General features: G+C 28.9%; 1 protein-coding gene across 2 annotated transcripts in view; it reads left to right on the top strand.

Annotated features, from left to right (window-relative positions):
* The window catches only part of LOC107443047 (serine/threonine-protein kinase 17A), a 114847-nt gene that overhangs the window by 12458 nt on the left and 89660 nt on the right, over positions 1–12729 (top strand). For both annotated transcript variants that reach the window (XM_016056784.4, XM_071186878.2), the window contains exon 2: positions 2896–3029. In XM_016056784.4, the coding sequence (XP_015912270.2) occupies positions 2914–3029 (116 nt within the window). In that variant the 5' untranslated portion in view covers positions 2896–2913. The remainder of the gene's footprint in view (positions 1–2895; positions 3030–12729) is intronic.

Genomic DNA, 12729 nt, shown 5'->3' on the forward strand with positions numbered 1-12729 from the left:
TTATATCGTGGAACAACGAATGGGTCTTGTTTTTAATAGGAAAAGGTAATCCGATCCGACAAGCTAAACATTCCATTGTTATGCATCATCCAGTGTTTTCAAAAGCGGCCGTTATCGGTAAAGGTGTTTCAGCGCATTCTCGAATTTGTTTTTTAGATTGTGTTTGATTTCCTGCCTTATCTTTTTTCCCGTGGTAAAAAAAAAAAGACTCGTCTAAATCACCGACTTTGTATTTATACCTTTCTCGGTTGTCTTTTGTTACTCATTCATGATATACCACTGATAAAATGTTTTTTTATTTTATTTATTATTATTTAATTCAACGGTTCTTAAAAGAATGTGGAATCTCAAGGCCGATCGTATTTTGATAAATAAATCCAAACAAGGATATTCTCATTAATTTACATACTTGCTCGAATTGTAAGGAGTTGAAAGAATCTTTCAGCTAACAGCTTGTGAATTTTTAGCACGATGTATTGCCACTTTTACTAAATTAGATTATTTGTCGGTAGATAAAGAATGTTTCTTAAATTTCCCGTGTTGTTATTTTCTCACTGTATCGGTAAACGCTGATATTTTCTTTCATCTTTAATGCTTCAATATTTTAATATTTTTTTTTGATGAAGCACTTGGTAAGAACAATTCGCACTTGAAAATTTTTTTTTTTTTTAAATTTTTTTTATTTTTACAAATACAATTATTTCTTAAATTGCTATTGCAGACAGTGATCTCGCTCACGCGCTACAGCGGGTCAAGCACGTCAAAAAATGTAGGTTTTAATATTCAGCTTTTTGTAAAAATAACATCGTTAAAAAAAGTAAAACATAAAAATATTTTTTCTTCCTGAACATCTTTAAAATGGAGAATTATACTGTTTCTTAATTAAAACCTTCCTTCAGTGAGAAAAAAAAACATGCTGGAATCTGACTTTTTTTAATAAATTAAAAAAAATAAGTAATTGTTGCATTTATTTTTTTAAAATGAACTTCCCGAGTTATAAGCAACAAGTTCTAATTGTCAATTACAACCTTAGCCTTACTTCACGTTTTGTACTACTTTTTGGGGATCTAGAAATAACTGTTTCCTTTATATATTAAACATTATTAAGTTGTTCCCAGGATATAGCTCTCTACGGAACAAATCGTCAAGAACTTCGCCATCGCTGCAATTTTATTGTGAAAATCATTTTTTATGCAATAAAAAGTAACATGTTTATGTGTTTCTCTCAAAAGTGTTCTATTTAATACACATTGTGTTGCGTATGCTTACAATAGGTACTTATTTTCCCTTATGCGAATTACCAGGTTCCCATAAATAGTGACTTGTAAGGCAGAATAATTATTTAACATAATGTTGTCTCAAACTGTTAAGTACTTATTCTGCATGAATATTTAATTAGTCTATAGTTATTACTATAGCTTTGTTAAAAGCAAACAATGAAACTGTTCGTATGCTGTTGAATAAATGGCCTAAGAGCATGGATTATGAACATAAAGTAAAAGATGCTTGGAAAATACGATTTCGAATGATGGAATCGGCTTTAAATTGAGTAATAAGAAATGGCCTTATTTCTTTCTCAAATCGTTATAAATACCTAATTTGGCCGTTTGTGAAGGTTTCTACGCGTTTGAAATGAATTCAAGTAGTTTGAAAACCAGTAGCAAGTGTTATAAAACAGTATGAGATTGATTTCGAATTAATTCTCGTTGAGTTCTGTCCTTGAAGAAGCTATGAAAAAGAATCCGTTGCAAATCTCAGAAAAATGTAAATAAGTTTCTGATTACATCATTGATTCTTACTCAATTGCGTACTGAAACTTGAGAGGAAGTGAAGTGTTTATGTTTAACCACGTGATTTAAATCATATTTAATTGGATACCTGTAAGTGACGTCACGCATGTGTCGAACCTGATTGGCTTCTGAATCAACAAATGCCGCGATTTACCTAAGATGACGTCACTTGCAGGTATCCAATTAATTGTAAATATGGAACTTCAGTAAATGAACCTTTGTACAATATTGTTATAATCAAAATTCGTGCATTTTCATTGGTACTTACATGAACTATTCATTTCTTCAAAGGAATCTCTTTGCTTCTTGTTAAAATTTTTGTTTTAAATTTCTTTGCAACAATTTTACAGTAAAATAAAAGAAGAAAAAGTAATTTTTTGAGCAATTCAGAATCACTCATATTATAAATTTAACCTTTCTGATTTTTTTTTATAGTTTTTGTTTTTATATGTATGTTGTAAGAAGTCCTCTTTGGATTTATTACCATTCTCCAATTCATTAATGAGTACATTTATCAAAAATATCGCGGTGAAAAAATGAAAGCATATTATAAAGGTTGAAGAAAGTATATTTTTGTTTGAGATAATTTAGATTTAAAAATAGCTTTTATTTTTATAAAATCGTTTGTTTTCCATGGGTTACGAAATAAATTATTTTTAGCTTTTATTTTTATAAAATCGTTTGTTTTCCATGGATTACGGAATAAATTATTATTAGTGTTGGCAATATTTTTTATAAAAAAAATTTTTCAGTTGTTAATTTAATTTAAAATATGATGAAATTTTGTTATTTATAATTTTTTTTTAGCTATTGCGGTCTTGACATTATTTTTAAAATTAATGAATTTATTCTCACATTGCTGTCTAAATTTGGAGAAAAAAAAATATAAAACGTTTTCCTGTGAATCGTACAAAGCAGACAATTTTTTTATGACGATTTAAAGTGAATTTATCGTTTGTATTTATTAGTAATAGTATTATTTGTAACTGATTTTTGTGCTACGTAATCATAATTCTTTTTAATAATTATGTCATTGAAACTTCAGTTTATTGATAGATGCATAGAATAAGAAATTATTATTTTTAATGAGTTATATTTGTCATAGGTGCTGCAGTTGGCTGTGATGGAGAACTCCATGCTGCCAGGTTTGCTAAGCGAGTCTATTTGTAAGAAACCAGTGCATATACGGAAGGAACCTATATCTGACTATTATACAGTTGAAACAAGGCCTTTTGCTAGGTATTTATTACATTTATTTCTATGATTCACAATTCTTATTTAAAAATCAAATATTTCAGAAGCAGGGAAATTGAATAGTTATTAGCTTCTTTTTGGAATTTTTGAAACTACTGTTAGCGTTAAGAGTCTTTTTCATTTTTAATAATCTACGTATAGTTTTTTAAAAGTCTTTTTTTATATATATATATATATATATATATATATATATATATATATATATATATATGTAACATAAAAAGCTTCAATTAATCTTTTTATGTTAGTTTCTTTTATAAAACTTCATCCTAATTAATTATTCTAAACGAAATACTTTCTCACACTTTTGAAAGCCACATCCTGTTCTTAAATCTATTTTTGGCTCAAGTATGCATTTAATTAAGAGCAGGACATTTTTCCCTTTGCTCTTGTGTGGGAAACGTTCGATCTATCTCATAAACCAATAGCATCTACTAAGATTTCCCTCTTTCCCTAAATTAAGACATTTTAAGGATTTTACTTTGCAAGATTTTCCCTAACATATAACCAAGGAGCGCAACTTTTCGTGTGCACTTTTACTCACTCTCATGACTGCTCTTGTCTAATAATTAATAAATAAATTTTGTACCCTCCTTCCCGACCTATGACCTGTTTTAATCCTTCCACTCGGCAACGACGTTATAAGTCGCCAGGATTAAACGGTCGGGAAGGGGTACAGTTCGTACGGTACATCAACGATATGGAATATCTCTCATTTAAAATTAAATAAATCAACTTCGGAAGAGGGTACTTCAAAAATATGGAATAACTTCAAATCATTTATTCAAATGGACATTTGGTAAATAAGCAGTCAAATTCTTCTTCAACTTATGGCAATAATTAATTCATCCTGTATCTTCATCAAAAAAAAAATAATCTCTTCAATCATCAAACGTTTAGTTTATTATAAATTATACCTACGCACAGTGGAACTAAACGATCATCCGTTTTCCATGTCTATGCTGCATATTTTGTCTACGTTCCTGAGAATACTAGAAAGCTGAGCTTCAATTCCTTCCTTGGACTAAAAAGAAAAACTGCATCGAATTCCTGTTAATTAAAATGTTTTATTGAAACTATCCCTTTGAGAAAGCGTTGATTTTGCCACTCTTAAGTGCTGAGCTGGATCTTATCGTCGATGAATAATTGTTCTCACACCCACGATGGTCTACTTAAATATTCGACATTCAAAAGAAAAATAAGCTTCAATTTCTCCGTCACTATTGGTGTTAATTTACGATTCATCTTAACGAAGAAACAAATTTTTTCCCTAGCAGCTCACGTCTTTGGTTTTGGAATTGTGTTTACGGAATTTCAAAGCATTCCCATCTCTGTTGTGGTTTTCAAAATATCTCGGACTAATTCGAACTTTTTCAGGTATCCTTTGAGTTAAAGTTTTTTACATTTCTCATAAATCAATTTCTTAAATGATTATGATTTAAATTTTTTCCCATATTTGATGTTTCAAAGTGAAACTACTTTTTATATATTGATAGAATTTACTGTTGAAATTTTTATTTCTTTAAATTTTTATTTTCAGTTAATTGATTTATTTGATTGAAAAGTGTTTCGAGAAATTATTTTCATAATGTTTTATGTGTTACAGCTTCTATGATTTTTTGAGTAGTAGAAATTATATTTTTGTTTTACAGTGATTAGGATTTAAATGAAGATGCCATTTAAATTTTTTTTTCTCTTCGTAATGCAACTGCAATAATTATTGAAATTTAATTTAGATATATGAATGCTATTACGGTGTGGCAAAAATTAGATCAAGAAATGTTAAAACTATTACAAATAGTTTGGAAAAATGAATAAAATACTTGTTGTTAGAATTTAAATTGAAGTGCAACCAGACATTAATGCTTGAGTCCAACGTTGGTAATTAGTTCAAAGCTCTGTTCTAGCTCAGTAATTTCCATAAACAAATCGTTTCTTTATTTCTGAACTTTAATTCCAGCATACTGATAGGAAAATGATCAAACACAAATTGAAAAATTTAGTAACCAAATTCACTTCAAAAACACGTTAGAAATAGAAATAAAATATTTGAATTTTCTAACACACAATTGTGACAAATTAAATTACTAATTAAGATCTCTGCACAAAAATTACTTTAAAAAATATCCGAACTAAAATTTTTGAAAAAAAAAAAATTATGTCCAAAAAGAAAGGTATAAATGAAAAAAAAAAAAAAGAAATAAAAAAAAAAAGGTAATTTGCAAATTAACCAAACTTGCACTTCAGATTAAAAAATAAGGAAAATAGCTAGGTCAGTCAAATTTTAAAAACTGATTTACCTTAATACCATATTAAATTTGAAAGCTTTGTTTTGGATTTCAATTAGCGATAAATTGTGTTAAACGGGTTGTAATGTAAAATCTGAGAAGACTGATCATCTTTTCTGATTATAAAAGCAATTTGTCTTTACATTTTTCCTGAAATCCGGGTTAATAATTGCAATAAAAATACCAATAAAGAAAAAGTATAAATAAATAGAGGAAATAGAAAGAAAAGAAAGTAGAAAGAAAAATAAGACAGAAAAGGAAAAGAAAAAATTTTACAGAAGGCATATTTTGGACATAAAAAAAAGAAAAGAAATTTTTTTCGGATAATTAGCTATTAAAGTGATAAATATGTAAGGTAAATAACAAATAAAGTGAAATAAAGACAATACTGAAATCTTGGACTTGACAATAACAACCACTGTGTCATTTTTTTTTATTTTTTTTTCAAACAAGATAAACAATACTCAAGTCTTAATTCCAGATTGAAATTTTTCTTGTAAAAATGTTTTTTGTGTTTTACACTTTAAATTACACATTTTTAACAAATGTTTAAAAATTTTTGTCATCATGATTGAAGAGTTAACTTAAATAGTGTTTTTATGAAGAATACTTCTTATAGTGAAAAATCTGTGTTGTGATTTATAAACAAAAGACTTTTGAAACTGAAAAAACTGTTAAGTCAAAAAAAAAAAACTGTTGAAAATGAAAATTTTAAATTTGCTGATGAAGCTACTACAGGTTTTTAATTGTGTTAAAATTTTTACAATGAGAACATATGTAAATGTTTTATAATTTATATTACTTTTATATATTGTCAACATTACAAATTTGATTATTTTAATTGTGCTTCTACCAAAGGAAAGATTTTGCAAATGGATAATTTTTAAAATTTTTGGATTGTAACTAAACACTTTTGGCGAGGGGGGATGTAACATAAAAAGCTTCAATTAATCTTTTTATGTTAGTTTCTTTTATAAAACTTCATCCTAATTAATTATTCTAAACGAAATACTTTCTCACACTTTTGAAAGCCACATCCTGTTCTTAAATCTATTTTTGGCTCAAGTATGCATTTAATTAAGAGCAGGACATTTTTCCCTTTGCTCTTGTGTGGGAAACGTTCGATCTATCTCATAAACCAATAGCATCTACTAAGATTTCCCTCTTTCCCTAAATTAAGACATTTTAAGGATTTTACTTTGCAAGATTTTCCCTAACATATAACCAAGGAGCGCAACTTTTCGTGTGCACTTTTACTCACTCTCATGACTGCTCTTGTCTAATAATTAATAAATAAATTTTGTACCCTCCTTCCCGACCTATGACCTGTTTTAATCCTTCCACTCGGCAACGACGTTATATATATATATATATATATATATATATATATATATATATATATATATATATATATATATATATATATATATATATATATATATATATATATATATATATATATATATATATTTTATTTTTAAAACATTTCCCCCCCTTTTTTTATAATTAAAGTGAAAATTGTTCCATATAATAGGTATCAGTTTTTCTGTTTCCTGTGATATATCTTTTTGTCTTTCTCATAATATTCGATAAACATATGCAAATACAGTTCGTAGTTTGATTCTATCAGTGTTGATAAACTATCCATTCTCATTGTGGCTGAACAGTGTGAAATGTTCACTAATATAATTTTAAATTTAAACTTCGTTTCAGTTAAAACATATGCTTTATTTTTTATTAATCGTTCCCTTTAAAAAAACATAAGAAGAAAAAATTTCGGAAATAAAGAAGCACTTAAAAATGCTGGAATAAAATTTTTAATTTCAACAGAAATAAAGCATGTTTCCTGAAATAAATACGCAGAACATTTAAATAATACTAACGAAGACAAATTTAATGTGTATTTCTAATCTTTTCGTGGATTTTTTTATTTTATAAAAAGGCGAGCAATTGAGGAGTTAGTTTTAATTATCGTTATCTTCAATAATTAGAGTTAAGTTCAATTTATCGCGAGGATTTTTTCCTTTAATAGTCAGTTTTCAAGCTAATTTTTTTTCACTTATTGAAAAGATTAATATGAATTTTTTCATATTGCATATTAATAATAAATTGCAAATTAATTGCTAGTAAAATATTAATGCTAATAAGAATTTTTCTTCCTTTTTATTATTTAAGATATTATGTAATTGTTAAAAGATTTGATTGAGTTAGAATTCACATATAGAGATTTTCTATGAAAAATAATGTATAGTGATGGCCAAAAAGGTATTCGACGTTTGTCTCATTTTCCTTACCACTTTTCAAAATTTTAAGCACTTTTTTACTGTATGAGTTATCTAAATTTTACTTACATTTTAACCGCTTTTGTATTTTTATATTCAGTTCTTTGTTTACTACAATGTAAACTATGATAACATAAAGATACCACTGATTTGTAAAAAATAGCCGTACAGGGAAATGAGTATACTTTTCTTAATTTAAAAAAAAAAAAAAACACGTTGGGGACATTTAAGCTTTTAAAGATGCAACACTGGTATCTTTCATCTAGTTGCCCAAATCGATTTCATATTAAATTTCAGATATACAGGGAAGTAGGGCTAAAATAACTATGACCGTGACCTAACGTGATATAAGCTGTCGTAAATCATTTGGTCGACCTAGTCATAAAGCAAAAAAATTGAGCATACCTGTCTCTAAAATATACATCCATTCGAAGCAAGCTACTATTTCATTAATAGATCTAATGTTCCCCAGCGTACCTTCCCTTACCGCAGACGACCTTCTACAAGGACGGCCGTTTTTTCCCCCTCTATTACTTGCTCGTGAACCCTCTTTTTCTTTTCCATTTAATAAGCCTCGAATTCTTCTTCTGGAGGGGGGAGAGGGGAGTGTGAGCAAAAAGAGGTTATATAAAAACATCTGCCTCGCGCCTAGTTTTATTGACTGTAGCTTTGTTGATGTTCATCTACGATTTTATGTATGGGCAATTTCATCATTTACGAAATATTTACAGACTTCATTAATGCTCTTTTAAAAAAAATATCAAGTTGTTCGAATTACTGTTATTAAAATAACTCGTGTTGTCATTTACTCCAATTTATATTACTATTTAAAAATATTCACTTCAAACTATAAATTTGCCTTCTTTTTTGTATATAAGTATTTAATATTTATTAAAAAAAACTATTATTTTTTTTTAAGAAATTAAAAACTGATTGTTAGGGACTTGATACAGCAAAGTCCTTGACTTCCGTTTAAAGTTTTTGCTTAATATTGGAGTAACTTTCATAAGTTTAAAAAATGTTCGCTATTTTGCTAGCGATGACACCAAAAGTTTAAAAAAAAAAATATTCTGTTTAATTTTTTTCCATCTGAATCATTATGATGTTCTTAAATGATGGAATTGTCCATATTGTCCGTCTGTATTATCTGTGTTTTCTTCTTTCTCGCTTCCTAAATTTTGTAATAGTTTTTTGTTTTATACTTACAAACGTGTTTTCTCCAGATTTATTTTACTTTTTTTCATTCTGTTTAAAAACTAAGCGAAAGATGCTTTTTTATATTTACTTTTTGTTATACTAAGCATTTTTTTTATTTTTAAATGCTTGATTGAAGAAGTACATATGTGAGGAAAAAAAAATTCATTGTATCATCAATTTTTTGTAACTTGTTCGATAATCAAAAGTAGTTTATTTTAAAATTTCTTTTATTGGAAATATATAAAGTTTAGTTTATAAATAGTTGTGTTTTTGGTATTTTAATTTATTTTTTATTTTTTAATACTTGACTTTCTAGTTCCTTTCGCAAGCCCTATTATTTATGTTCCTTAATGCACTGTTTAACGCACAGCGTGTGCACTAAATGCCTGACTAAGTTTTAACGTGAATAATAATAATAAAATAAATAAATAAAATGAGGTGAAAAAGTGCTCTGTGTTGCATTATTTTTATTAAGAAAAAATAAGTTTTGATAACTGCATTGTGTTAAAAAAATTTAATGCTAGGTGGCGCTGACGACTGAAAACTATATGACAATATATTCAATTTAGCTGTTGTTCTACAGGATAATCAATTTCTTTAAAAACGTTAGCATTATTTCTTTTAAAAACTATAGCATGAACGCACCCTAACTCAATAATTTTCTACAACTTAGGTTTTCTGCCGCAGTGTTTTCATTACAGCGCGAGAACGCGAGAATCTCGCATATTTTTTTTCTTTTCTCACATTAAAAAATGATTACCGCGAGAAATTCGCGCATTCTGTAAATCAATTTCAAAATTCACGAATTTCTCGCATTTTGGAAAAAGCTTCGAATTACGCCATTTAGAATAAAATTCGTTTCACTTTTCTTCCTGGATCTTTCATTATTTTCAACATTTGCCCTGTTATCTAGCTTCCCTATTTACCAGTATTGTTCAGAACTTTTTCGAACAACAGAACACAACCCCTCCGAACCACGGAACCCCTTTCAGAACACATTTCTCTGCAACCACGTGTTTACCGCAGGTAAGGTATTTTCATGTAAGACGTTCAAATTTTTTATGCACTAATGTAAGATGGACAAATACCTAGTAAAGGCGAAATCTTCTATGATGATGCAGTAAAAATATTCAATGCTTTAAAAAATAGAAGACGTTAAAAATGTATTATCGTAAAAGAAATGATTTTTTTTCAAGTCTATTTGTGTTTTTTTAGTTTTTAGAAATCTCACTTAACTTTCTGAAATCTCATCCTGTTTTTGAGAAAGGGTGAGAAATTCTCACCCATTTTTTTTCTATGATGGAAACACTGTGCCGGCTTTTCCTGCAGCTAGTTGATTTCTGCGCCACCTAGTGGCAAATTTTGTAACTATTTTGATTCAATGCATTTTTAAAAATTTATATCTTTTCTAATAACGATGCAACAAACTGCTTATTTCTTATTCAAACTGTGTTTTTGTTATTCACATTCAAATTACGTCCATCATTTAGTGGGCACAGTGTAATTATAGCATCAAATGTTTACAAGGTCGATAAAACTGTTGCATCATAAGAGGACGCTGTACCGAAAGAGAAATTTTTCATCACAAATTCTCTTTCGCCTTCGTAAGTAATTTAAAACTTAAAGTATCGAAAACAACTAGAGTAAGTCAACAACAGTGAAATCAGGCAAACCTAAAATAAACCATAAAATTTTAATGGCTAAAAATTTTTTTTCTTCTAAATATCTAATTGCTAACAAATTATTAGAGAATCCTAAATTATCCTGTCATAAATTTTTTTCATTTTGATATTTGGAAAATTTCTTATCAGCATTTGAAACTTCATGGCTTACGCCAGGTTAGCCATAACTCATGGCTTTCAATTACTTATGGAGGTGAGGGAGAATTTGCGATGGAAAATTTCTCCTATTACATAGCGTCCTTTTAATTTCTTTGATAAAATAAGTGAAACAATAATCTTGATTCCAGTTAGTCTTTCTGGTATCTGATATATTTCAACAAGTGTAGGTAACTGCAGCTGCCAGAGCAGTCACCCCCTCTACTCACATGTTCTGGATGTGCGTCAATCATAAATTCGCTTCCAATATTGACACTTCATGGATCCTTGTCTGGAGCCACGCATTCTACCTTTAAGTCTTCGTTAGTTAAAACTGAAGCAGCTGTTCGCACAGATATCTGTCACGACAGTGCTTGCTGAATGCCTTTTTTTAATGGACGTCATCCGTGACTTCTGTGGCAGAAAAACAATCCCCAAGTTCATTTTGATACGTATATCCAAACTCTGCTCATGCCTTCTGTTTTGACACCTGCTGCTGAGGATTAGGTGTGCCAATTATGTCAGTAGTAAGCTCAGTGGAATTTTGAAAAAGGCATTGCAGAGTGTGCTTGCTCTATAACGAGAAAGCCGCTTTTGAAAATAACTCCACCTTTCTTTTTTTAGAGTTTTATATTTTGTAATTTTGGTTTTGATTGTCTGTTAGGAAAGGGCACATTTCATTCATTTGAATTTGCACACGTGTTTCATATTGACTTGTATATGTAGACTTAATTGCTTATTAATCCAACAGCTGTTTCTTAAAAATGCGGTATTTTTATTCACCTATCATCATGTATATGTAGACTTAATTGATTATTAATCCAACAGCTGTTTCTTAAAAATGCGGTATTTTTATTCACCTATCATCAATGTATGATGTTGAATCATTTTTTTCCCAAGGTAAGCACAGAACTGGAGCTGATTAGATTAAACCAGTGATATTCACTACCTTCTCAGCGAGCTTTAGATTTCTATTAACCTTTTGTAGCTTCGTTGTTCTAGTCGAATTTCTTTATAGTGCATTGCTATAGATTTTGCATGCGCAAAATGTATAGAATGCATTGCAAAACTATTTTAGAACGTGTTTCATTTTTAAAGTTTCAATTTATCAATTTTCATTCAGATTTTTATTAGTTAAACGTTCTTTAAGCAATATCAAATTTTGAGAGCAGGATTTACTTCACCATGCAGTGTTATAACATTAAAAAATAATTTTTACACTTTCTTTAATAGTCTGACAAGAAATCATGCCTGGCTCTACATTTCCTGTTTTCGTATTTTTTCGTTTCATTTGTTCCAATTCAATTCACTACAAAATTTGGTTTAATTATACGAGTTAGCAGGCCTGTTTCGCAGGCCATTGTGAATGTATCACGTTTTAATTTAGAAAAAGCTGTTTTTAATTTTTAATTTATACGAAGTTAAGAAAGAATAATAATTTTAGAGCTGAACTTTTTTTTATCAAACGAAAAGTGTTTATATACGCAGGAACCGGACGTAACACTTTTATTTTCTAACTTTTTTAAATAGAATAGAAACCTTTTCAACACATTTCTAAAGCATTGACATATAGTATGACTAAGCGAGGGTGGAATTTTTCACCTCCTAACCCGAATCGGTAAATATAAAAAAAAGTCGTGCTCGCACTTCTTTTCTGGCATATGAATCACGGAGACAGATATATTCATAGAATGAATAGAAAGAAAGAAAAAAAAATAATTTTGGAAGGTCGTTCCACGTTACAGAATAATTTCTTCTTCCGCCTCCACCCCCGACACTGTGACTGCAGTCATTCAATGCTTCGGGTCTATGCCCCCTTTTTTCACTTCCACTTTCTACACACCTTTTAGAAAGTGGCTGATGATGGTGGTTATTATCTTAACTCATTCTTCGACATTCGAATTTTTTTTTTCTTTCTTTTTTTTCTTCTTTTTTTTTGAGGAATTTGACAAATAAGTTGGAATGTAAATGACGTTAGTCTGCATTTTTGAACTTGTTTTAGTTTTCTCTTTCTATCGTTTGTTGTTCGTGATGTTTTTGTTGCAATTCCTAACGTGTTCAGACAATTATGTGAATATAAAAGCTTTTTTTTTATTAATAT

This window comes from Parasteatoda tepidariorum, chromosome 9, assembly GCF_982258835.1.
Source record: "Parasteatoda tepidariorum strain Cologne lab strain chromosome 9, Ptep-v5.0, whole genome shotgun sequence".
Lineage (NCBI taxonomy): Eukaryota > Metazoa > Arthropoda > Arachnida > Araneae > Theridiidae > Parasteatoda > Parasteatoda tepidariorum.